Genomic DNA, 27,304 nt, shown 5'->3' on the forward strand with positions numbered 1-27,304 from the left:
ATAATATACTTTTACCATGGGCCCTGGAAGTTGAGCTGGATTCTTTCCTTCTCACATATTGTTGCAGGTAAAAACATTCTGCTGACCAAACTCTGCCCTCTGTGACATTTATGCAATTGTGTGCAATGCCTCTGAAAACACCATGAAAGTGGAACTGACTTGAACTTACTAAATAATATGCATAAGTAACAGAATCCATCTCTTTACCTAGCTAAGTTGGCCCTCCTGTGAACAGCAGTAAACAATAAATATGTCACTAAATTGAGCAGTTATGACTGACTACACATGATGATCTTTTTGAGTAAGCAGCTGCTATCTTTTTGAAGTAGAACTGCTCTTAAAACGAAATCTAATGAATTCAGGTAAAGGCCTCTCTTGTTTTATTTTTAGTGTGTGACTTCCTTGGGGAAAAGATTGCATCTGTTTTGGGCATAAGTACACCAAAATACCAGTATGCCATTGATGAGTATTACAGGATGAAGAAGGAGGTGTGTCTTTTTTTTCTTTACTATTAAGTTTGACAAAGTAAAAATTGCATTATCTGTAGTATTTACTAAAGATAGCTCAATCCATTTGGCCTAAACCTCAGCCTTTTCTTTGAATCTTTCTTTCTTTTTAAAGCAGCTCTCTTCCCATATGTTTCCTCACCTTTAGACTCTTACCACTGGATTAGCAATTTTCAGACCTCTTAGTGAGTCCTGGTCACTGCTGTATTCCAGTCTCTTGCACAGTGCACTTTAAGGACAATTTGCAGATTGTGTGAGAGATGCATGTAGCCGTTATTGGATACTTGAGTGTATTCTTTAAAGAAATGGTGGAGGCTCAGTTTTTAATGTGCCTTTTTTAAATTGTCCTGTTTCGTACGGTTATTGTTACTCCTGAAAGAACAGCCTAACAAACAGTGAAACACTTTATACTGAAATCTTGCACTCACAATTACAGAAATATTAAGTAACTTGTCCTTTAATGATCCTTAGGTGTTTTTCATTTGTCTTTATCAAGCTACTTAACTTGTCCCAACTTCCCTGCTTGTGTCCCTTGTTCCCCCTTTCCCATGATGTATCACAAAATTAATGGCTTGCACAAATGTCCTGTGTCTTTGCATTGGCTCCTCTTACCTAGAATATTTCTAGTATTTTAAAACGGTAAAACATTTCATTCAAAATGACAAATTCCTGAAATTATGAGGATTGACATTCGAAAGCACATGCTGGGGGAAGGTATTTTATAACCAAGTAATGACTTCTGTTTGAACATCTTTGTAAAATGGGGAAAATGCAAACCGTCTTTGAAAGGTAATAGCCAGAAATATTACACATTATTGCTGTTGACAAGTAATTGGCTTATTAAGTCAAAGTTTATCTGTGTGTATCTCGTTTGCATGTGTAGAGAAAGTTCAACTCTTCAACTTCATTTCTCAGAGGCGTGTGAGAAGTGATTCTGGAAAAAGTATTTCTGAATGATTACTGGAATGGACCAGTGACTTGTAACTGATGTTTGCTTTGATTATTATGGCTGAACTATCAATGAAAGCAAACTTTTTTTGTGAGTGCAAAGATGTGCTTGGATGCTTGTAATTGAAATTGATCTTGCAAAAGGAGTTGTGAGGAATACAGGTTGCAGAAAGTATTGTATTTTGTGGACATTTTTTTCTTAGGAGGAAGAGGAGGAGGAAGAAAACAAAATGTCAGAAGAGGCGGAGAGACGATATCAAGAGCAGCAGAGCAAGCCACAAGATGAGACTACTGTCCAGACAGACCAACCTGAGGCAACAGCATGTAATGCATTTGTGAATCTCAATTTTGAAACTGAGGGAGACTGCCAATCTGTTGTAGAAAGTAAACAAGACTTAACTACTGTCCCTACTTAAAATATAAGGTTCTGTATAATGCCAAAATTTTTAAATTGACAGCAAGTGTGGGAAAAATCTTGCTATACTTTTTCGGTGGAATGTAACTCATTTAAAACTCTGGCCAGGAGAGAGCTAAATAATGTCTGTTCAGTCCACAGCTATCCTGCCAAACTGACATTTCTGTTAAAATAAAAATTTTGAACAACAAAAAAAAATCAGTTGAGTATAAATTAAATATGCTAGACCTCATCTTTTTCTGCACAGTGTAGGTAAAAATGTCTCTAATCTTTTCCCTGAACATCTGGTGCCTGTCTGACACTTGTGGATTGAAGAAAGTGCTATTTTATACTTCTAAAAACCTATTTTGTATTTATAAAATATAAAATCCTTATTGAGAATTAGCTCTCTCTGAATAGATTGTCTGACTAATTAGTGGCTTCACAAGGCATCTCAGTTCACAATAATGTCCTTATTTATTGTCACCATTTTATGTATTTATTTTTTTTAGACACTAGCTTTAACCTAAAGGTGTCTGAGTGCCTGTTGAAATAATTTCCTCTTTTTAAAAGGAGGTTGTAAGCACTACTAGAACTTGCTCAGCTAAAGCTACATCAATTGTGGAGGTTAGCAGTGCTCAGACAACGAATTCTGTTGTCTAGGAAAGAACAGTATGAGCAGCAGCTGTGTGAAGCACATTCTCACTCCATTTATGAGAGACACTTCTCCTAGCCAGTTAAATACATAGTTTCAGTAGGTTCTAATAAGATCCTAGGAAGTAAATTGAAATCGGATTCCTGGGCTTGAATTAAACACTCCAATTGTCAACATTTTAAAGACATAGGGTACCAATCTATAGCTAAAAGTGTGCTATTTGACTGTTTGGTCTGCTCTAGAGCACTTATATGATGCTGTAGAGTCTCCATATTGTTACTTGAATGGAATATTTGTGTATATCATGCAAAAAAAACTTGCAAAAGAGAAATAGTTTATTTCACGGCATTCATACCTGAGCTCTTTAGGTAGGGAAGGAAGGAACTGTAGTATTCCCCAAGCTCTTGCAGTGCAGAATGTTGGTAGGTAAATAAAATAGTGTATAGTTTCTTCTCCACCAGCGTACATCATGTAATAATTTCAAATGAAAACCTTACTATCTTTAGGAGAAATTTCTAAAATTTAAGAAAACATTAGAAATCCCAAGTGAGATTCTTGAGCGCTGCAGTCCACAAGGGGAAAAGTTACCACCTTAAGGGCTTCCTGATTCTGGATACTTTTAGGGGACTGCCTGACCTATGACAATCTTCTTGGGGTGTGGCACTACCACGAATGCCTATAGCACTCTGAGCTTGCCTTCTGTGCCCGCTACACTGGGACTTGTTTCAGATCCATTGCAGAACTACATAGGGTAGCTTTGTACTGTGCTTGTGCTGAGGGAATTCTTGCTCTGCCAGGTATGGGTCTTTTCTGGTCTCTTCATAGTGCTTCAGCAGCTGTCTTAATCAACTATCCTTTTTTGCTTTGATGCTCTGTCCTTTGCCTCTTTCAGCTTTTTGATGAACATAAATCAGCAGCATCCTTAGCACTGAACATCTGCAAGAGGTAGCTTGAGTCAATTGTGAGTGAAACAAAGAGCACATTGGTAATAGATGAACTACTTAGAGCCTACATTGTTTAAAATTGGTATTTGTTCAGGGCAAAAGCCTACAGTAACTTATGAATAAAATCTTTATTAATGGAGAGAAGGATGTTTAGCTTTTTCTGCCAGAAATTTATCAACTGTGACTGCACTATTGTCTATTTTCTTGTACTTTTTGTTGCAGTGAGCAAGGAATGCTTACTGTCATCGTGTTAAAGTTCTTTGTATAAAATGTATTACTCACTGTGCCTTAATACTTAATCCTTTCTTCAGTTTATGCACAACATATGAAAGTGGTTACTTTAACATTTGCTGTAAATGCATATTACTGGTTATTTTATATTTAATATAATTTTGAACTTTACCTTGGCTCTGTTTTTCTTTGATAGTGTAGACCCAGCCCCTTTGTAGTTGTGTGCATGGATCTGGGGTGCTTAAGTTACTCAATGCTTTCAGGAGAGAACAATAAGATGCATGCCCACTAAGTGCATGTCCTCTTAAGGGCATCTATTTAGACACTGAAATTCCAAGGGGGTGTCACTTCCCCCAAGCCACAAAATGCACCTCGAGCCGAACTCTGCACCTATGTGTAATTGGGATGTTATACGTTTCATCATCTGACTTGGGAAGCTTAGTACTACTTAGAGATAAATATGTATCAATCCAAGGGCAGCATTAAGTCATTTTAGCTTAAATCACCACATTTTGGAAGGAGTTATGTCTATAGCGATAGGGCAACGATAGTGAAAGCGTCTCTGTACTCAACTCAGCCTTCTGAGGTAATATAGAGGAGTGAAAGTAAAGCCTTGTGTTGTATTAAAAACTGTTCCAGTTTGACTAGTGGTATGATTTAATTAAACCAGTGAAAACCCTGCTGTACATACTTGCACTTAGCTTAAATAAACTTCTTAATAGAGTTAAGCTAAGCAACAATAGACCACTCTTTAAATTGCTGTAAACCCCTCTGTAGATACACAGTACTGAATGGCGTAAGTGAATTGTGTCTTGTCAATATGAGAAAGTTGCACTGGTTTAACTTGAATGTTTCAAAACAATATTAGTGTATGTCTACCACAGATGCTAGTGTGTGTGTGTTAACTGCTTATTCTCCCTCCTACTAAAATAAAAATTCAAATTTTTATTTATACAAAACCTTCATCTATAGTTGAATAATACGGGGGGAAGAAACTCCATATTGCATACATAACACTTAGTTGCTAGTGAACACTACATGTGACAGGTTTAAAAACTCTGACAGCAGTTAGACCAATCCCAAGATTCCTACTGGCTTCAGCAGTAGCAGAGACAGGCCAACACTGAGCATTTTTGGAAATCCCATCCTTAATATTCTACAGGTTTAATAAAACAAAATGTTGAAAGAAAAATGTTACTTGCTACTGTAGGTTGAAGAAAGATTCCAAACAATCTCTTCAGCTTACTAAGATCAAACCACTGCCTCTTAAATAGCACGGTAGCTATTTTGGCTTCACCATTTGTCAATTTGACAATCCCTATACAAAGTTTTAATACCACCCATCTGGGGGAAGATGGAAGTGTCTCATCTGAATAATGAATAGGCCTGCAGCTTCAGAGCTTGTGCACATTTAGGCACATCTCCATGAATACAGTGTATTCCTGTTATGTATCATCAATATCTGTAGTATTGTCATTATCACTTGCTACAAGAACCTCTCTGTTCTCATAGGTCCAGAAGCCATTCAGATCAATTAGAATGCTAGTAACAGTGTCTCCTTGGCTACTGTTGATTAAGTCTTGAAGGGAGATCTTGTACGGATCCTTAGGCTTCACCATATCAAAGATTTCATCCTAAGAAAGGAAAACCATAGAATTAAAAGGCACATTTGTAAGCAAAATAGTGATTACTTTATCCACAGCATGTACGGAATGATCACTTGGGCAGTCTATGCCCCCCACTCATGAAGCTTTGATCTAAAATAAGATTGCATCTTAAAGTACAGAGTTGGTAGCTGAGTACACTGCCCTTCTAGTAAAGGTCTTACTCAGCCAGAGAGGCAGTATGGTGGGCTCAGAAAGGTAGCCTGAAGCCCTGCCTCTTTAAAAAACTACAACAAAATGCAAAGAAATCAGGTAAATCCCTACCTAATGTTATGGAATTTTCTCTTCATTAAACATGAGTCACTTGCAGTATTTCACGACTTCTGAAACTAAATAGGGAACTGCTAGCTAATATTATGTTAGCTTGGTATCAATAAGATGTAGTATGCTTTTAGTTACTGACAGCTCTCAAGGTAGAGCTATTTGATTTCTTTATCAGCAAGATAAACTTCCAACTATTGTCAAGCATCTAAAACCAAAGGCAAGGCTCCATTTGTGCTTATTGTAGGTACTTGCATCAGAAAAATCTAAGAGAAGTTGAGTACTAAAAACTTTGCTTTCAGCATAATTACCGTTTAGAATGAAGGGGAATTTCCAAAGTCACATTACTAACGCGTTAACTTTGCCATGCTGTAAAAAAATGATGATTTAACACCCCACAAATACCCAGTGGCTACAATACTGTGCAAGTAAAATTTCAAATCTGTTTAACTCAAAAATTCCAGTTAAGCACACGCTTTACTCTCTATATTTAGGGAAAGCTAACCTTGACATCTTGAAAAGAAACTGGTTCTTGTCCATGGATTTTCATTTGTTCCTGAATAGCCTATAGGAAAAGAAAAGCTCAGTTTCAGAGCAGTAGAAACCTAAGAAACAAAACTGATAATTTAGTGTTCTACAGCTGCTCAGTACTAGATTTAAAAAAAATATTTTTAATTGTCTAAAAGAGACCAGGTGGGTGAGATCTTTTATTGGACCAACTTCTAGTGGTGAGAGACAAGCTTTCAAGCCACACAGAGCTCTTCTTCAGGTCAAAAGCTTGTCTGTCTCTCCAACAGAAGTTGGTCCGATAAAAGATATTACTTCACCCACCTTTACTCTCTAATATCCGGGGACCAACACAGCTACACTACATATTAAAAGAAAGAGATGTGAACCGGAGTGGCTGCAACCCATCCTTCCTTCCATGACTAGAGCGAGCAATCCAAATGATTAAAGCAACTGGAATTCTATCATCCACAAAGGCAGGATTAGATTAAGGTCAATCACTATGGGTATGTCTACACTGCGATCGGAAGTGTGCACAGCAGAAGAAATGCAACTGGATAAAGACATATGCTAGCTCTGTCTGAGCTAGTCTGGTAAAAATAGTATTGTGGCCATTGCAGCACAGGTGGCAGCATAGGCTAGCCACTCAACAAGTACCAGCCCACCTAACGCTGGGTTGGTAGCCTGTGCCGCAACATCCACACTGCTATTTTTAGCATGCTAGTTCAAGCAGAGCTAGTGCAAGTCTGTTCACCCAGACAGCGAGACATGCTCCCTGATCCAGTGTAAACATACCCTATATGCCTGGGCCCTCAGCGTCTGGAGTGACATGATGAGCTCAGTCTTAACTTTCATTAAAAAAAAAAAGTTTCTAATCCTCACAGATGCAACAAAAACCTTGAAAATGTGACCCAAGTGTAATTGAGGCCTGCCTAGTCTGCAGATAGCCTAAAAGTGTGAAGTGCCCCATTCATCTTAGCTATGAAAGCATCTACCACGCAAATGAGGGACATGGCTGAGGCAGGATCACAGGGGCCCCAATCCTGAAGGCCCCAGATTGCCTTAATTTGGTCCTGCACAAAGGCCACACTGCTAGTGACCTGGTAAGAGCACACTTAGGACATGTCCACATTCGAAATGCTAGAGCTGCACCCTGCAGCTGGGCTGCTGTAGTGCTTCAGGATGGACACTATCTATGCTGACAGCAGGGGTTCTCCCTTTGGCATAGGTGATCCATCTTCCCAAGACAAAGTAGCTAAGTCAACAGAAGAATTCTTCCATTGACTTAGCATTGTCTACATTGGGGCTCAGGTTTGCTTAACTATGCCACTCAGGGGTGTGGATTTTTCCTGAGCAACATAGTCACGCTGACTTAACTCTTAGTGTAGAACAGGCCTTAATATTTTTCTCTGTAGCCCACTTTGATAAACGTAAGACAATAGATTTACTGCTGTGGATAAGAAAGACCAATTCAAAGTCTGATACCGACAATTGAAGGGCATTACTGACATTATTGCAAAAAGCACGGAGTGACCTGTATGGAGAAAGGGTGCAGATGACCACACAACCTAATAAAAATTTATTGTATTTATGTAGGATTTCTGAATACTAGATGTACCCCAATTGCCTGCCACCCTTCATTACAGAGGTGATTGTATTATAGTGGTACTGTACAAAGATTATATAGTTTGTAAAGTGTTTTGGGACAAAGGGTGTTACATAAACTATTATGCTGATTTAAATGTTTAGCTTCCACAGCAAAAAATACAACCGGTTCTGTATTAACTGAATGAAACCTTGCAGATTAAAGAAATGAATAATCTGAACAAAAAGCAATTTTGCAGTGTAAAATGTATTTGAACTTAACATCACGTGGAACTACACTCTAGCACAGCCAATTTGAAGCAAAACACAGGTTTTTATTCTCTAGATTTTTTATTAGACAAAATTTGAGATAGCACTATACCTATTAAATTTAGAAACTCAGTGAATAAAAACAGTAATTCCTTGCCATAGGGGAGATTTCAACTGAGGCACAGAACATGTTTCATTCACTACATAATTTTGTCCAAACATTGGAGTGGATCTATGTAAATTATACAGTAGGGGGGAAAAAACTAATCAGAAGATGAAGGACCGATCAATGTCTGTGACAGAGTTCTGTATCTATTTTCTATAGCAAGCTACTTTGAAAGATGGAACCTGGATTCTGGTTGGTTAAAATAATGCACAGCAGTAGCTAAACTAAACCACAAGATGGGAAGGGAAAGTCAGAATCTTTGTACAACGCACTAACAAATTTAGTAAGTTAACTAAATGAAGCCATACAACATGGTGATAACCTACCCAACAGTTAGCAACAGAAAACACATGGCACCAATAGGTTGAGGGAGTCCAACTTAAGGGCCTCATCAAATGTCCCCTGAAGTCAAGGAGAGTCTTTCCACTGATTTCAATAGGCATTGGATCAGACAGTGAGAACAGAGAACATGATGCACGGACTAGTAAAGAATGCCAATTCATGCAGATTTACCTTGTGAAATTGGCAATCATGCTTTATGCAATTTAAGAACTACTACAAGTGGTTTTCTGTCAAAACTGTCACCAAGTTCTTTTATTACAATTCTATGGCACCACCAGCAACAAGCCAATACTGACGTGAACCTGTTTCACGCTCTGTACAGAATACAGCTCAGGCTGGATTCTGTACCAGCACCGCACTTACTGAAAAAGCTTTGAAACTGTTCTAGTGTTTATTTGGAAGACTTCTGTTGAAAGACCATGCTTTTCCAGAATGATATAACTGAAGTCACCATCAGTAAAGGGTTTTTGTTTAATAGACAGGAGGTTTATTATTGAACAACAGCAAAGGGCATAAGAATATAAATAAGACTTTATGAGCTATATCTGAATGCTTAATGAACTGAATGAATATGTACTTGTTCTTGATTTGGTTAGTGCAGGCTTGAGTACAATGAAATGTAATTGATTTTAGAATCTTGGTACAAAATACCATGTGCAGATAAAGTTAGAATCACAGATATTTTTAGTTATCTGACACAATTGTCGCTGAAGAAGGATCTTATGCCTGAGAACAGGATCAGGCAAATAATTCCCTTTGACATCAATCAAAGCCAGGACTGACCCCCAAGCTATCAACACCAAAAATAATTGATAACTTTTCTTACTTACAGTCTATTTTCTGCAAATATAGGCACTGCATAAGTTTTCAAGGAGATTCAACCATATGGAAAGATTGAAGGGAGAGTTGCAAGCCAAAGGGAGATAAAGTTAGAGAAAAGTAAATTTGGAATTAGAGGAATTTTAATGACTTTTTTTTTTTAATGGAAGCTTAACTATGGGAACCTTCCTCACAGCTAAATATTGAGAAAAATATTTATGATTCACAGAGCCTAAGAAAGTGCAATGAGTTATTAGTGTGCAATCTTGAAATGCTAGTTAATAAATGAAATGCTTGAAAATGCAAATTAATAAACACAGGTCTGTCAGTTTGCATCACAGAGACTTTGTGGGATAATAAACATGACTGGAATATTGGTACAGAAGAGTACAGCTTGCTCAGGAAGGACAGGCAGGGGAATAAAGGGAGGAGGTGTTGCCTTATATATTAAAAATGTATATGCTTGGACTGAGGTTGAGATGGAAATAGGAGACAGATTTGTTGAAAGTCTCTGGATAAGGATAAAAGGGGTAAAAAACAAGGGTGATGTCATGGTAGGGGTCTACTACAGACCACCTAACTAAGAAGAGGTGGAGGAGGGTTTTTTAAAACAACTAACAAAATCATCCAAAGCACATGACTTGATGGTGATGGGTAAGGCTCCGTGTTTGTCATGGAGGTCACGGAAATCATGGATTCCATGATTTCTGCAGCAGCCCTGTGTAGCTGGCCCAGGAGCCACCTGAGCAGCTCAGGCAGCCCCCAGGTCAGTCACACTAGCTGCTGCTGGGGAAGTCTTGGGGCCCCCTGCCTCCCAACAGCAGGAGTTTGGGGGGGGGGGGGGGTTCCTTCCTTGCTCCATATGCTGCCTCTGCTGACAGCTGGGCACTGCCCCCGCAGTGCTTCCCGAGGCTGCGCCCCCCTCCCCAGCACCTGCGGCGCCCCCCCGAGTCCTCCCCCTCAGTTTTAGTTAGGGGTATTTTTAGTAGAAGTCATGGATAGGTCACGGGCCGTGAATTTTTGTTTACTGCCCGTGACCTGTCCATGACTTTTACCAAAAATACCCGTGACTAAAACATATCCTTAGCGATGGCGGACTTCAACTACCAGGCATCTGTTGGGAAAATGATACAGCAAGGCAAAGACTATCCAACAAGTTCTTGGACTATATTGGAGACAATTTTTTATTTCAGAAGGTGGAGAAAGCTACTAAGGGAGAGGCTGTTCTAGATTTGATTTTGACAAATAGGGAAGAACTGGTAGAGAATTTGAAAGTGAAAGGCAGCCTAAGTGAAAGTGATCATGAAATGGTAGAGTTCATGATTCTAAGTAGGCGGGAGAACAGCGACTTTATAGGTAAGTTCCCCTGGGAAGCAAGTTTAAGGGGAAAAACAGTTCAAGAGAGTTGGCAGTTTTTCAAAGCCACATTTTAAGGGCACAAGAGCAAACTATCCCACTGCGTAGGAAAGATAGGAAGTATGGCAAGAGACCACGATGGCTTAACTAGGACATATTCAATGATCTAACTCAAAGAAGAGTCCTACATAAAGTGGAAACGAGGTCAAATTACAATGGATGAATATAAACAAATAACACAGGTATGTAGGGACAAAATTAGAAAGACCAAGGCACAAAATGAAATTAAACTTGCTAGAGACATAAAGGGTAACAAGAAAACATTCTTCAAATACATTAGAAGCAAGAGGAAGACCAAGGACAAGGTAGGCCCATTACTCAATGAGGGCGGAAAAACAGTAACAGAAAATGTGGAAAAGGCAGAAGTGCTAAATGACTTTTTTGTTTTGGTTTTCATCACAAAGGTTAGCAGCGATTGGATGACTAACATAGTTAATGACAGTGAAAACGAGGTAGGATCAGAGGCTAATATAGGGAAAGAACAGTTAAAAATTACTTAGACAAGTTAGATGTCTTCAAGTCACCAGGGCCTGATGAAATACATCCTAGAATACTCAAGCAACTGACTGAGGAGATATCTGAGCCATTAGCGATTATCTTTGAAAAGTCATGGAAGACTGGAGAGATTCCAGAGGACTTGAGAAGGGCAAATATATTGCCAATCTATAAAAAGGAAAATAAGGACAACCTGGGGAATTACAGACCAGTCAGCTTAACTTCAGTACCCTGAAAGATAATGGAGCAAATCGTTAAGCAATCAATTTGCAAATACCCAGAAGATAATAAAGTGTTAAGTAAGAGTCAGCATGGATTTGTCAAGAACAAATTGTGTCAAAGCAACCTAATCATAGAATCTTAGGGTTGGAAGAGACCTCAGGAGGTCATCTAGTCCAACACCCTGCTCAAAGCAGGACCAATACCAACTAAATCATCCCAGCCAGGGCTTTGTCAAGCCGAGCCTTAAAAACCTCTAAGGATGGAGATTCCACCACCTCCCTAGGTAACCCGTTCCAGTGCTTCACCACCCTCCTAGTGATATAGTGTTTCCTAATATCCAACCTAGACCTCCCACACTGCAACTGGAGACCGCTGCTCCTTGTTCTGTCATCTGCCACCACTCAGAACAGCTGAGCTACATCCTCTTTGGAACCCCACTTCAGGTAGTTGAAGGCTGCTATCAAATCCCCCCTCACTCTTCTCTTCTGCAGACTACACAAGCCCAGTTCCCTCAGCCTCTCCTTGTAAGTCATGAGCCCTAGCCTCCTAATCATTTTCGTGCCCTCCTAATAGCTTTCTTTGACAGGGTAACAAGCCTTGTGGACAGGAAGCAGTAGATGTGGTATATTTTGACTTTAGGAAGGCTTTTGATACTGTCTCGCATGACCTTCTCATAAACAAACTAGGAAGATACAACCTAGATGTAGCTACTATAAGGTGGGTACATAACTGGTTGGAAAATTGTTCCCAGAGAGTAATGATCAGTTGTTCACAGTCAAGCTGGAAGGGCATAATGAGCAGGGTCCCACAGGGATTGGTTCTGGCTCTGGTTCTGTTCAATATCTTCAATGATTTTGAGAATGGCATAGAGAGTACACTTATAAAGTTTGAGGATGATAACAAGCTGGGAGGGGTTGCAAGTGCTTTGGAGGATAGAATTAAAATTCCAAATGATCTGGACAAACTGGAGAAATGGTCCGAAGTAAACAGGATGAAATTCAATAAGGACAAATGCAGAGTACTCCGCTTAGGAAGGAACAATCAGTTGCACACATACAAAATGGGAAATGACTGCCTAGGAAGGAGTACTACAGAAAGGGATGTGGGGGTCATAGTGGATCACAAGCTAAATATGAGTCAACAGCATAACGCTGTTGCAAAAAAAAGCAAACATTGTCCTGGGATGTATTAGCAGGAGTATTGTAAGCAAGACATGAGAAGTAATTCTTCTCCTCTACTCCGCGCTGATTAGGCCTCAACTGGAGTACTGTGTCCAGTTCTGGGTGCCACATTTCAGGAAAGATGTGGACAAATTGGAGCAAATCCAGATAAGAGTAACAAAAATGATTAAAGGTCTAGAAAACATGACCAAGGAGGGAAGATTGAAAAAATTGGGTTTGTTTAGTCTGGAGAAGAGAAGATTGAGGGGGGACATGATAACAGTTTTCAAGTACATAAAAGGTTGTTACAAGGAAGAGGGAGAAAAATTATTCTCCTTAACCTCTGAGGATAGGATAAGAAGCAATGGGCTTAAATTGCAGAAAGGGAAGTTTAGGTTGGATATTAGGAAAAACTTCCTAATTGTCAGGGTGGTTAAGCACTAGAATAAATTGCCTAGGGAGGTTGTGGAATCTCCATAATTGGAGATTTTTAAAATCAAGTTAGAGAAACACCTGTCAGGGATGGTCTAGATAATACTTAGTCCTGCCATGAGTGCAGGGGACTGGACTAGATGACCTGTTGAGGTCCTTTCCAGTCCTATGATTCTGTGATCTGCACATTAAATATAAAATCCCTTAAGTGACTGCAGAGAACAACCATTGCATTTTCTATTACTTATAATGAATTTTGAATCCTCTGAGGCACTGAAACTCTGTGTATTAAGAAATTAAGACCATCCCATACAGTTGTCTTTATTTTTTTACGTTGTAAGTACGTCTTCATTATACGGCAATTTCAACTACTGGAAAACCAAAATTATTTGCTATTGATTTATATCAAATCAAAGCAGTTTAGTTTCTAATGTAGGAAAGATGTTGAAAATGCCTTTTGAATTCTTTCCAAGTTTTAGAATGTGGGGTTTTAACATTTTAAATCTTTTTTCAAGTTGACAAAAACCTCATAGTGGGCATAGGTAATTTAAAGTGACCCCCTGCAGATTTGGAAGTAGAAGCACAGAGACTATAACAACACACATAGAGAGACTTACCCTAAAGAAATAATTCAGGGAAAAAACATTCAGGTATCCTTTGTTCTCTATATCAAGCAGTTTGAAAATATATTGTAGAGCTGCAGGTTCCTTTCTGTTTTCTAATGCAAGCACAAAGTCGAGGTAGGTCTTATAGTCCTAAAAGCAAATACAATCATGATTATTACAGTCATCTTTTTAAATTGATTTTGCAAGCAGGAACATTGTAATTGGTGGCTATTTCACTGCAGGGTAGCAGTTAGGTTTTTTTGGAAGACAACAACATGAAACAGAAAATAGTTGCTGCCACTGAAGTGAATGGAGGAGTTTGTTTCTATGATTTACTGAGGCAGCATACCCATACTTTTTCACTGACATTTTATTTGTAAACTAAGGAGTCTGTCCAGAAATCCAAATGAAACAGGCTATATACATTTAAACAATACTTGCTTATTACATCCTTAGATTGCCAAGCATAGTCCAGTTGGCTGAGATGGGAACCATATGACAAGATAGTTTCCAAAAATTTCCTCCACTTCTAGTTAATAGTTTATAGCACTAAAATATTGATAGACTTGCCATTGGCTGAGAGTGGGCCACATGACCAATGGACCTAAAACACAGGACTCTCAGAACAGGGTAACTAATGCTGCAGGACTTATAGGACCAAACAGACCCTAGGTTGAGACATTAAATATAGTAGAATTTGGATCATACTTTCTTTTTTTTCTGTTAGTGCCACTGCTTTGGTTTCTTGATCACAATGCAACAATTAACTATAGCTACCTACATACGTTACATATACACTGTATTTCTATGCATTCATCACAACCCTATCCACATTAGCTTAAAATTGGAGCCCCAGAACACAGACCGCTAGGGTGAATTCACAATTAACTAAATTTGCATTTTATAAACCATCTCAACATAAACACCATGAACAGTGATACACTATAAATGAAGTGTTTCATGATAAAACAATATACACATACGTTTTCACCGATTGTCTTTGTCCATCCTAAGTCTTTAGTTTTAGTTTATAGGCTCCTCACTATTCACTCTCATAGCTGTAGGAGGCACACAGCAAAACCACCACAGTCTTCTGTCTCACATTAACTTCACAATGAGGTTTATTATTTAACTAGCTGCTGGATCAGCTCTCTAATGAACATTGTTCAGTTACTTGCCATTTGGATTTCCTTCTTTGTTTAAAGAGAGAGAGCCAAAATCATTCGAGAAACATTCCTGCTTCTCCACATTTAGTTAACATTACTTCCTTCAGTTATTGGAGAGGAAAATTTATACTGGATTATCTTGGTTTGTTACAATGGTACCTCATGTCCTTTCACTAAAATATACTGGAATAACACATTATGCTTTTTGGTAATAATCAGATAATTATATTTTCTAAGCTTCTGCTCTGTTCTATTTGCAGAAGCAGGTACTAAATAAAATAGTCATATTACTTTAATTTGTTCTTTGATTTAAAGATAATGCTTATGCTAATATATCTATCATAGTTTTAGAACAGAACTTGTACATCGGAGTGCAAGCTAGAGATACATGATTACCATTTCTCCATCATAAGTCAGACATTCCTGGAAGACACGATCTAAAAATATATTGGTCAGAGTCCCTGTTCCATAGCGGGATAGTTCCTCTTTGCTGAGCATACCATTGTGATCTTTGTCAAGATTTAAATACTGGCCTAGGAAGAAAAAAATAGACTGAAAATACAATAAAATCTCCCTACATCATAGAAGAACTACATTTTAATGTGACAACACACAGGAGTGCCAAGTTCATTTAATATATTTCACATTCTTTTGGATTAAATGTATAAGTAAAGTTATTAAATTACAATGTTCTAACTCCGTAAGAATATTTATAGTGCACCCTAAGCATATACAGAATGTAGAAAGACAAGGTCCCTGCTCCAAGACACTAACAGCATAAGTCAGATGAAGATGGTACATGGAATAGAACAAGCCTCAGAACAGAAATGGAGAGCAACAATGTAAGAAAGTTTAGTGGCAAAAGTGGTTTTAAAGAAGGAATGATAGGTGATTGGCACTCAAGGAGGAGGTTGTTTCTGGGGTAAAGAAGAGATGCACAGATAAGAGTGGGAAGGGACACAGGCAGCAGTTAGGACAGAAGGTAGGGAAGAGTCTAAGGAGCATGAAGAGAGATGTAAGGGATAATGAATTTGAGGACCAAAAGCATGAACATGATGCAGAAGGTGAGAGGGATGTAGTGAAGAGTGGAGGAAGCAGGAGAGGAAGATTATCTAACCAGTGGGGTTTTACACAGATATGGGGACACAGAGGAAAGGTAATACTGAGTCTCTGCAAATTATGCAAACTAGTGAATACAAATGACTGTGCATGTAAGAACATACCGTAAACCCTCAATGCAGACGGAGCAGAAAACCAATTTGTTTCTTGACTTTCTTTAGAAAGTTCTTCATCCCTTAACTAAATGAAAAGGAAGCGTACAGTTAGAATTCAGGAAGTGCAAAGTGAAATAACAAAACATGTCAAGAGATTTTTACCTCCAATAAGTCATCCAGAAAGCTGCAAGCTAAAATATCTTGTATCTTTATCTTGCCTGCGGGAAAAGAAAAAAAAAATCTGTAACACGGTCACCTAGTTACACATCAACCTGGCCTTACTCACTTGAGAGGTTCCATTTACTTTAGTGGTACTGAGTGAATAAGGTTCCCAGGATTGGGTCCTAAAGATTACCAGGAAAAACAATGCAAACGTTTTATCAATTATGCTTCCTAACCCCTCAAAAAGAGAATCAATAAAAAAGCTTATCACACAGACACAAGTTAAACCGTTAAATTTAAGGATCAAACACAAGCCATTTTTAAAAAAATACAAATTAGCTGTTACAGTGACAGCGTAAAACAAAGCCTGACATTTGTAAACTGTGTCTCAGTTCAAAAAGAATCATTATGGAATTACACAATTTTAAAGACAAGAAGTTAGGATCAAAATTATGAGTGTTTATTACAGAGTCACAAGTGAAACAACTAGTGTTTGTCCATTTGTGAAAGTTATACGCCAGGTCTATACCGAAAACTTTTAACAGGACAGTAACATTGGTTGGGTGTGATTTTTTTCTTTAATACAACATTTTTATACTTGTAAAAGGCTTAATGTAGGCGTAGTTTTAGTGGCAAAACAGTGGTTTTGCCAAAACAGCTTATTTTATTCAGTGAACTGGTATAAGCTATACCAGCAAAAGCACTCTTTTGATGGTGTAAGCTCTGTCTACACTAGGAGGGTTTGCTGGTATAGCTATACCACAAACCTTTTCTAGTGTAGACTAGGCCAGAGATACTCAAAAATCCAACCAAGGAGAGGTATATCAGGCTGACAGTTAGATCTCTGGTTTGTGTTTTATGAGAAGAATTACTTGACAGAATACCATCAGAGCTGAGGTATTTGTTGTGCTGCACTTAACTGTAGTAGGGATTAACATAAAGCTAATCCTAGTTCATTTACTTTTGCAGCAATATGGTCCAACATATTATTTTTAATTTCTAAGCAAGCAGTCTGGAGTACAACACTGAGGTGGTATTTCATTAGGACCCGTTCTGACTCTGATCCTGCAATCTGATCTGTGCAGACACACCATTAAACCCATGCAGAACCCCGTAGTCTTCAGTGGAGTTCAGTCCGCACAGATCATATTGCAGGATTGGGGCCTATGAAAATATTTGTACAATGTTATGAATATAGAAACAATTTCAGTATTCATATTTTAAAAGTAAAAACATTTCCACATATGTTTGAGAGTTTGAAAACATGAGTTTACCTGTTCTGAGAGGGTCTAAAAAGAAGAAGAACTTTCTAACCGCAGTGCAGACATAGAACGAGTAAAATGATTTTTCTAAACCATCCAACTGTGGCAAAGTAGGGATAAGTTCCAAAATATAATTTTCTAAATCCTGCAAAATTAAAAAAGGAAAGAAAATATGCTTTGAGATTATAAACATTGCCATTGTTCAATTTAAATTAATTGTTTAAATTATTCTTTTGATTTACAAGTTTTATTTGTTGAAAATATCCTGCAGCAATATCACTGTACTGCTTGAGTTAGTTAATTACCTAAAACCTCTCCCTTTCTTCCCATTTTTAAACCTGAGTTTGACCAATGATGATCTCTTCCTCTACAAATTTCAGAAATTTACTGCACCTAGTAAATTAGATGGTATTTTCAATAATTAGAGACTAATTAAAACCTATATTCAGATGGCTTACACCATTGCCAGTAAAAGTGACAGGAGAAGAGCATGTGACAGTACAGGAACAGTTTTTTTGGTGTCAAAATTAAAAGACACCAGGAGCAACAGGAAGAATAGAGGGTGCTGAGACAGTGCTCCCTCATATGATGAAACACACATTTCTGTACACTTGAGGTTGTTTCTTCAAGATGAGCACTACGTAAAATGCATACCCGGCATTGTGACTGGCACTGGTCCATTAGTAAAATGGGGGGGAGGGGGAAATACATGTGAATATGTGGTAAACCAAATCTTTACTGAATGCCAGTGCACAATTATGGGGTCTGGTTGTTCTTTTTGCTTAATATTCGATCACAGATTTGATTTGATTTTTTAAGACTGCTATATGTGTAAAGATAAAATAATCTGAAGAGCATCTTTAGCTTTTACATCATCTCTTTATCAATAAATATAATAGAATATCAATTATCTGAAATCTTAGTATTCAAACCTCCCTAAGGAACTTCCAGTATGTCTCCCAAACTAGCGATTCTCTTGCCATTAAATCTCTGTTACTCTGTATAAGCTCCTCTTTATCCAAACAATTCTGGTGTCACCCAAGATGTCTGGACTATTGGGATCTTATTCTAATGTAAAAACATTGAAGTACAAGTCACCTTTATCCTCTCTGTTGATTTAAGCTACCCCAGATAAAGTACATTAAATTTACCAAGTGGGCAGTACTTACCGATTCTCTGAGGTAACCCTGTCCTGCCACATCATATAAACTGAGGCCTATTCTTGTCTGGTGAAGCCACACTGTAAAAAAGGATTTAGAATCAAGATATAGGATCCTTTTTTTGGGCAAAGAATAAATACTTAGTTAACAGAGAGTTAAAGTTGACTGATAGTGCCTTGTACCCCTTCCAAACGTCAAATGCACCTATACTTAATCCTCTGAAAACTAGGAATTACAACTTTAAGATATACACCAATTCTGCCCCACAACCTTTACCGTACCGTACCGCATTAACAAGAGTCACTGGGGATATACTGTAAGTATGTTTCAGCCAAGGTTGCCCCACATGCAACTATGAGGAATGAATAAGTAAATGTGCCATTTTATGTGGTGTGTTGTGTCCCATGGAATTGTATTCTCTAATTTATCGGCATGTACTTATTACTCCTGAGGGAATTCTGTGCCAAAAAATTAAAAATGTGTTTTTGAGTGATGGGTTTGATGAAAAATCTCAGCTCAGTTAACAAGGGCGTGTGCATCGTCCTCTACACATTGAGGGAGGGGCGGACTGGGTAATAAATTCATACTGGTCAAGTTTTGACCAGGGCAGGATGGTACAGATCCAGGTCCTAGGCTGGGGAGCTGCGGGTATTTTGGCTGGAGCCTATCTATTGTTGGTTCATGCAGTGGCTCAGGGGCACAAGGAGGCTTCCTGGGAACACCTCCCTACTACTCAGATACCACTTCTGCCCTCCTCCTGGCTCCTCCATGCTCTCAGTAGGGCTGGGAAGGTATGGGGAGAAAGGAAAGTTGTACCTGATGGGCTGTGAGGAGCACATCTACCAGCTGGAAGCAGTAAGGCAGAGTGGAGGGGAGTTCCAGATTCCACTCTGGGGGCTAATGTAAGGGGAAGGTGCTCTGCACAATCTTCTGCAACATAGGAGTGCAGAGGTGTGAAGGGTTCATTCTTCTTAATAAGACACTTTCAGATTAATCAGAATATTCCCTGGAGAAGAATATAGCTTGACACAATAGCTTCGAGAGGTGTGAACTGATCTATTCACAAGAGGGTGCCACACAGACAACCTGCTTACACCGAAGTTGTAATGGAAGAAACCCCAAACTAACAAAAAAAGCTTGTTGCGGAACTCAGGGCTGGTCTACACTAGAAGTGTTACAGCAACACAGCTGCACTGATGCAGCTGCGCCACTGTAGCACATATGGTGAAGACGCTCTATGCCAACAGGAGACCTCTCATCACAAAGCCACCTCCACAAGAGGTGGTAGCTATATTGGCGAGAGAAGCTGACACATCTCTGTCCACACTGGCGCTTAGGTCAGTGGCTTACTCACACTCCAGAACGACATAAGTTATACTGACATACGTGGTAATGTGTACAAGCCCTCGTTGCTTAAAGAAAAGCATAAGGCATCTTAAATAGTTACGCATTCACTACTTTTCCTTGTGTGGTGTCAAATCTGCAACAGTCACTTGGAACAGTCTTAGCAGGAAGGCAAATGACTTTCAAAAGCTTTATTTCAAAGCCATAAAGAACCTGCTATTGATATTTCCTGCTATTGATATTTCAGGAGTTTGAATCTTTTTTCCTATAAAACAATACTCAGGAAAAAAAGGTGGAACAGAAAAACAGGATTTGTAATCTAAGGGCCAGATATTGCTCCTGTTGACGAGAACTGCAAGTGTCCTGTTAGACTTCAACAGGTGCAGGGCCATACACTAGGAATATAATACAACTTAAATACTCCTGATAATAAAATAATCTTCAATATCACAGAAGAAATATCAACTCACCTTTTCTCATCACATAATTGAAGAACTGCATGATAGATATCCTTCCATAGGGATCATTGTGGAGTAATTTAGCAAAGACTTTTGCTGTAAAGAACTGCCTATGAAACACAAGAACGACAACACTAAGGCTTTGTCTACACTAAAGGCTTGAAATGCGACAATTTCAATCTAGACACTACCTATGGAATGAATTCTTCCATCAACCTGGTGCCGTCTACACTAGGGGTAGGTCATCTTAACTAGGTCACTCAGGGGTGTGGATTTTGTACACCCCTGAGTGACATAGCTGGGTCGATGTAACTTTTTACTGTAGACCAGGCCTCAGACGTGCAAACCTAATATAATGACACCATTTGACTGGCTGATCGGCTACAGTATATAAAACAACTAACATTCTTCTGAATATTATTTCATGACAGGATAGGATATGTTATTTTTCTGGGAGTGGATAAAAATAATAGAAGACACTGGGCCAGATCTTAATCTCAGTCATGCTATCCAGGTGCCTCAGAAAATCTGTAACATGAATGAATTGCACAAGCAAAGTAACAGATTTTAAGAGAGATGCGCAGTGCCATACAATGGATATAAGAGATCAGAAAATGAACCAGAATTTTCAGAGCTGCCTGGTTTTCTACAACAAAAACAAAATATAAAATGTAATGTCCTGATACTGCAGTCGCTTCCTGTCCAATTTTCCTCATTGGTTTAAAGAGCAGTTTCCCACACCCCTTGTTTCTATTTACAGAAAGTAAACTATGCACCACTTAACTAGGACAGCTCAGATTTAAATTCAATAATGAACAGCATCAACTGCTGCTTAGTGGAGATGCCTTCTGATGATTTAATGGTCTTTTGTGTATTTCAATTCTAGTTAAATCTATTTACCCTTTTAGCAGCTTCCAAGTCCCTTTAACTAGGATGATGTATGAAGAAACTGTATGAACTGCCTGACTACTACCTGTTCCTGACTATTTGTTTGCTCCTGCCTAACCAAGCAAACTAACTGGGCTGCTATGCTGGGTGTAAAAGAGAGGCTTCTGACACTGGAGAGGCACCATGTGAGCTCTGCAGTTTCCTGGACAGTAGCATTACTATTAGAATGGTATTTCTGTTTATAAGAACTTCCTCTTAATTAAAATGAAACAGGATCTACCGGGGGCATCTCAATCAAAAGGATCCTACCATGTCTGTCATTAACTTTTTTGTAGGGGTGCAAACTGAAGAGTCCAGTGACAATTTTCTTATATAATACCATTTGCTCACCCTTAATTAAACTTCCTATAATTTTAAACAGTTACATAGCTTATAGTATTATGATCTTAAATAGCTGTTTAACTTTAGTAAGCATGCACTAGATGAAGGAGCCTTACTTGCACTTGGGTCCAGCTTTCTCACCAACTTTCAAGAAGCTCTCATAATTGATCATTGCTTCCTCCCCAACCATAGGTGGTGTCTGATGTTTGTCCAGCAGAAACCATAAATTCTTAAAGGGGATTTAGATTTGGTTAGGGAAATATCACATAACAAATGTTAACATGCTCAGACAGGTTACTCATATCTAGGGCTCTCTGTCTGTCAAAGATCGCGGAAGTCATGGATTTTGTGACTTTCCACGACCTCCATGACTTCTGCAGGGGCCAGTGTGGCTGACCCCAAGGCCGCCAAAGCAGCTAGCTCCAGGGCCAGCTGCTCAGGTGGCCCTTGGGACAGCCTCACCAGCCGCTGTTGGAGAGGCCCCGGGGACAGCCACTGCTCCGGCGGACCCTGGCAGTGGTCCTGGGGCGGATGGAGCAGCCGTGATCTGTGGCCCCCAGCAGCTGGAGCCACTGGACCCTTACCCACCCACTCCTATAATAGACCCATAACCTCTGGCTGAGTTACTGAAGTCCTCAAATCATGGTTTAAAGACTTAATGTTACAGAGAATCCACCATTTACACTAGTTTAAACCTGCAAGTGACCCGTGCCCCATGCTGCAGAGGAAGGCAAAAACCCCCTAGGGTCTCTGCCAGTCTGACTTCCCGACCCCAAATATGGTGATCATTTAGACCCTGAGCACATGGGCAAGACCCAGCAGCCAGACAACTGGGAAAGAATTCTCTATAGTAACTCAGATCCCTCCCCATCTTCTGTCCCATCACCAGCCATTGGAGATATTTGCGGCCCGCAGTCGCAGACCAGCTACATGCGATTGTAGGCAGTCTCATCAGACCATCCCCTCCATAAATTTACCAAGATCAGTCTTGAAGCCAGTTAGTTTTCTTGCCCCCTCTGCTCCCCTTGGAAGACTGTTCCAGAACTTCACTCCAACTCAACTCCGATGGTTAGATTAAGAAATGATACATTCTTAATGCCTTCTTACCTGCAGCTCTTCATTATCTAACAGCTCTCTACTTTTTCTCTGTAGAAAGACTGCTCTAGATTCTTCTCTTAATTTCTGCAGTAAGACTTCATCCTCAGCTGGTAGCTAAAAATATTACGATGTTATTATTTGTATTGCATTCCTTAAGCCCCAATCATGATCAGGGTCCTATTTTGCTAGGTGTTCTACAAGCACATCAGAATACAAGTTTCTGTCTTACAAAGAGTTTACAGTCTAATCTGTAACAATATGCAATCTACCAAAAAATAGGACAGAAGGAAGGGGTATGTTTTTATCATGTATTATATAAATCCTAAATATTTCCATAGTGATATTATAAACTTTGTAATATGAACTGGAGTTATGTTTGCTATGGAGCCAAAACCACTGCAAGATCTTAGTTTCTAATCTCATGAAAGACAAACAACTGCAAAATGTCTCAAGTCACTGTCTCCTGTTACTTCTTGGTTTATAGCCCAACTTTGATTGATGCATAAAAATACCTTTTCATATCTTTTGCATGGTATAACTATTGCCAAACATCTGACACTGAACAATATTCTGGTCAATGTAACCTAAAATCCTTAATATAGTTCCTGTGAATTTACAAGCATTTTCAATGTGTAAATTTCATATTGCTGCTTCATTAAGTACTTTTGCCAAACAGTACCCTCAGATGTGTGCCATGGATGTTACTAGAACCTGAGGATGTATGGGATGTCAGTGCAATCTATATTTCAGTAAGAGCATCTTCAATCCCCAGCAATACTGTAATTAGGAAGATACTATTTTATATAATGGATACATATGTGAAAAAGTAGATCAAAATAGTTTTTACTGATTACTTAAAGGTCTAGGACAGAGAATTCTATTTTTATTGTAAGGTTAATAATTCTTATTTCATTTTCTGGTAACTTTTTCCCCCCTGCTTTCAAGTTTATTACCTTTGGTAGGAAAAAAAGTATTAATTACTACTTTGCATTGAAGAGTCTGATTTTTTTTTTCAAATAATGAAGGGCTTCAAGAAAACTAACACAAATACAAGGCTGACATGAGCATTCTATGCTATAATACGAAGGGCTACTGTCAAAAAAACGTGGCTCTGGACTGACCACTGGTTTCTTTCTTACAGAGGTGAAGTGCTTGACCAACTCCTTCTGTTGGATAATATAAGCAACAACTCTACCCTTAGTCTACAAGACCAGTGACCCATCCTTTTGGCAAAATGAGTATCTTATTCATGGCTAATGAGACAGGAATGCAGAAAATAAAATAGAAAAGGTGGTTTCCAGATCACAGGGCTTGATATGACATTGTCATAGGGAGAGAGCGCTCAATCATTCATCCAAGAAAGGTTGGGAAGTGTAGAGAAAAAAAAATCACACAATAGGCTGTTGTGACAAATGTATAACTATTGTCAAACTAATTGTGTGACACCTTCTGCAAATGCTCAGGAAACTAGGTAGGGACTTCACGATACTGGCATTCCAGGGTCATGAATTGCGTGTAAAGGTTGGAAAAGATGGGAAGGAGGCTTTCAAGTTTTGAAAAGAGAGAAAATACATATTTTATGTTGCTCCATGGCTAACCCAATTAACCAATTGTCTACAGCATTAGCAAACTATTTCATGGGTTAATAAGATCCTCCTCAGCAGCTGTATGAGATTCGTTAAATCCACAACTAGAAGTGAAAAACACTCATAACACAGCTCTCTCAAATTCTGACCCAATGTAGCTTTTGCTACTAAAATGCCAGTATTAAATAGGTAAAGATTTTCTGCTTTGAGTGGTATATTCTTAGGTTTAAGTAGCTCTCGATATACCACTTACCCTGTAATAAAACCGTGGTATATTCATGTAGGATGTATTAACGCTTTTTCTTCCTCCTTTCCATTCCATGTAGTATTTTGTAAACAACTCCATTTCTTCATCCTTTAGCTCTTGTTCACTTTTTTTAGCTGCTTAACACAAAACAGAATATCTTACATTTTACCCCCAGGTAGACTGATTTTAACAAAGTGTTCGGTTAAAGGAAATCCATTTTGCTTTTATAAAATTGCATTTTTTAACCACCAGTGTCACTATAATCTGTATAATCCGCAGAGGGCATCAAGTAAAAAGCATAAATGCCTGAAAAACAGCAGGCATACTCATGTTTGTCTGCTCCCTAAAGGCTTGCAGAAGACCCTCTCCGCTAACACCATGTGGTTGGAAAGCTTTGAGTGGAAGAGGGCAGGGCTGTGGCTGGCAAAGGCAGGGAGCAGCAAGTTCTCTGGTGCTAAGTGTTTAAATGTAATTCTGCTACAGCACTAAGTCACCTCTGAGTCTTAATATGCATTCACAAGGAAGGCCTCTGGGGCAACGACTCCCTCAAGAGTAGCACTACTACTGGATGAGGCAAAGTAGGTGCAGGCTCCTACCATAGATGACCCAGAATCTGTGTGGCTGGCTTGGAGCCCAATTTCCCTGCAGATGCACATGTTCCTTAGGGTTTCAGGATCCTGTTTGTTGCACCATAAAGTGAAAGTCAAGGTTCTTGTGTTTTTTTCCCCTCACAGGAATAGTGCATGTTCTACATTTGCATTTAGCATAACTTTCTGCACATATCTAACTAAAGATTAATGAAAGCTTAGCAGTTGCTAAAACATATTTATATTAATTTAATCTATAATTTTTGCATTTACTATTTGTAGAAATTATAGATTCACTATCATGAAAAACTTGGCTTCAACCCCCACTTGTCTTTTGGGCTAGGACTATTTCTCCCTCTCTCTTCATATCATTAATTGAAGAGAAATTACTGCTGTACATTGCACATGTATTTCTTTTTAATTAAAGTTTGTGTAGAACTAAGGGGGCTCCACTCCATTCCCATGCAGTATTTAAGCAAAGTTCAAAGTGTCAGAAACTATCTCTGGACATGTCTAAGTAATTGCTAATAGAGTTGTAAAATCTGATCTTTGAAGAAAACTGTAAGAATACCAACGTCCTCACTAATGTGAATTGGAAATAAAAAGCACTACATTTTATTCAGTTACAACTAAATAAAAGTACATATCACTACACATTTATTTGAATTTATTCTTAATACAAAAGGTATGCAAATATACTAATTAGGCACTAAGATACCACAGCAAGGGGCTGGGTATATGTGCCTGAATACATTAGATAGGCATATCTCCTTGTCTATCAAAGATACCAACGAAGCTGAGGTCCTTGATATAAACAAAGGTTTGTCACTATTGTTCTAAAACCGATTCTGTGGCCGTAAAAAGCCTGCAAGTTGTTCCTAGGATTCATGCAATAGTTGAAGCTACTTTCTACTTGGGGCCAAGTGTTTTTTTGAAAGTCATTTCTTTAGCCTGCATCAGTCAGTGATATGGTATCGATTTCACTGTACACACTTTAACAGTATATTGTGGTGGGGAGCGAAAGAAAACATTACAAGCATACAGTGCAGACCCAAAAGCACTTGGACTTGGAATTTGCCTTCCCATCACCCTAGCACGCTCTGTCACTGACATGCAACGTAAAACATCCTATGGGTTGCATCATTTTCAGCAGGAATGTTTTATGTGTCAAAGACGAGGGGGCTTTTTTAAACGCAAAGAGCTGAAATGCGGAACGTGTGAGACCTTAGCTCTAGCTCCAGGTGTGGGCCTCGCAGTCCTGGAGGCATCTAATAAATTGGTTAGTCTCTAAGGTGCCACTAGTACTCCTTTTTCTTTTTGCAAATACAGACTAACACGGCTGCTACTCTGAAACCTGTCAAATGGGCACAGAGAGCTCCAGTGGGGCTACACTAGACCTTCAGATGTGGTAGGTAGCAAATGTTAGCTAATGCCACACCTTAGACGAGGCCTGTGTGACCTCACCCCGATCTGCAGGGATCGGGCTCCAGAGCCTGTTCAGGCTTTACCCCTACCCCCACTGAGGCAGCCTACCGGGGCGGGACTGGCACCGACTAGTCACGGTGGTTTGTCACAAGGACGCCCGTCTGCACAGGGCGCTGGGCTCACGGCACTGAGGGCCCGAACAGAGACAGTTTGGGAGCGGCTGGTTCCGGGCTGTCAGCACAGCCCCCGAGCTCCGCGCTGGATCGAGCCTAAGTCAGAGCCAGAGACGCTGCCGCCCTCTCTCTGTGGGACCCCGCCGCCTCTGCGCCCCCCTTCCCGCTCGCTCTATGTTTCCCGCGCACTCACGGCCGGTGCAGGCGGCCAGCCGGCCCCGCAACGCCTGCTTCCACTCCATGCCCCACAACGCCCCGCCCCAACGGCCACACAGCCGGGTTACTGTTCCTCCACCATGTAACCACCATGCTAGGTACGGGTACGAAGCTACTAAGGGCCCTGGCAATTACTTCCGACGCCTGCGACCTCTCCCATACACTTCGTACGTCCCCGGCCGACTAAAGCGACTGGCGCTGACACCCTGCCCGTAACCAATATGGCGGCCACGGCCAACTAAGGCCGCTTTACTGTGCTCTGCTCTCATTGGATCCCTGTGATCACATGCGTCACACGAGCCCGCAGTCTGGACCG

At 39.6% G+C, this 27,304-nt stretch overlaps 2 protein-coding genes across 5 annotated transcripts in view; one reads left to right on the forward strand and one right to left on the reverse strand.

The window, feature by feature from the left end:
- Positions 1–4,548, forward strand: part of LOC141989338 (signal recognition particle subunit SRP54) — a 75,296-nt gene extending 70,748 nt beyond the window's left edge. Inside the window, exons 16-17 of one of the 2 annotated variants that reach the window (XM_074955856.1) lie at positions 391–488; positions 1,658–4,548. In XM_074955856.1, coding sequence (XP_074811957.1) covers positions 391–488; positions 1,658–1,870 — 311 coding nt within the window. In that variant the 3' untranslated portion in view covers positions 1,871–4,548. The remainder of the gene's footprint in view (positions 1–390; positions 489–1,657) is intronic. The other variant, XM_074955855.1, reaches the window with a different exon arrangement.
- Positions 2,497–27,195, reverse strand: PPP2R3C (protein phosphatase 2 regulatory subunit B''gamma). 3 transcript variants are annotated; one of them, XM_074955858.1, is made up of 13 exons: positions 27,124–27,195; positions 24,594–24,721; positions 22,764–22,868; positions 21,773–21,885; positions 20,400–20,497; positions 18,595–18,665; positions 17,438–17,570; positions 16,164–16,219; positions 16,011–16,086; positions 15,184–15,320; positions 13,634–13,771; positions 6,109–6,168; positions 2,497–5,312 (listed from the first exon to the last, which is right to left on the reverse strand). In XM_074955858.1, exons 1-13 carry the CDS (start codon positions 27,146–27,148, stop codon positions 5,124–5,126), a joined length of 1,329 nt encoding a protein of 442 aa, XP_074811959.1. In that variant the 5' UTR covers positions 27,149–27,195; the 3' UTR covers positions 2,497–5,123. The 3 variants fall into 3 exon arrangements, with proteins under 3 accessions (XP_074811959.1, XP_074811961.1, XP_074811958.1); XM_074955860.1 differs by lacking the exon at positions 27,124–27,195 and adding an exon at positions 26,708–26,883; XM_074955857.1 differs by lacking the exon at positions 27,124–27,195 and adding an exon at positions 26,966–27,117 and having other exon boundaries at positions 2,499–5,312.
- Positions 27,196–27,304: the final 109 nt, after the last annotated feature.

Source organism: Natator depressus, chromosome 6 (genome assembly GCF_965152275.1).
Source record: "Natator depressus isolate rNatDep1 chromosome 6, rNatDep2.hap1, whole genome shotgun sequence".
Lineage (NCBI taxonomy): Eukaryota > Metazoa > Chordata > Testudines > Cheloniidae > Natator > Natator depressus.

Bases quoted from the DNA above. Each gene is read 5' to 3' on its own strand.
- PPP2R3C (XM_074955857.1), bottom strand. From the start codon at position 27,014: ATGGAGTGGAAGCAGGCGTTGCGGGGCCGGCTGGCCGCCTGCACCGGC. The intron at 24,722-26,965 runs GTGAGTGCGCGG...TGTGTTAAGCAG, and splicing joins GCTGGCCGCCTGCACCGGCC to CTAAAAAAAGTGAACAAGAG. The intron at 5,313-6,108 runs GTTAGCTTTCCC...TTCCTTTCTTAG, and splicing joins TTTCTTTTCAAGATGTCAAG to GATGAAATCTTTGATATGGT.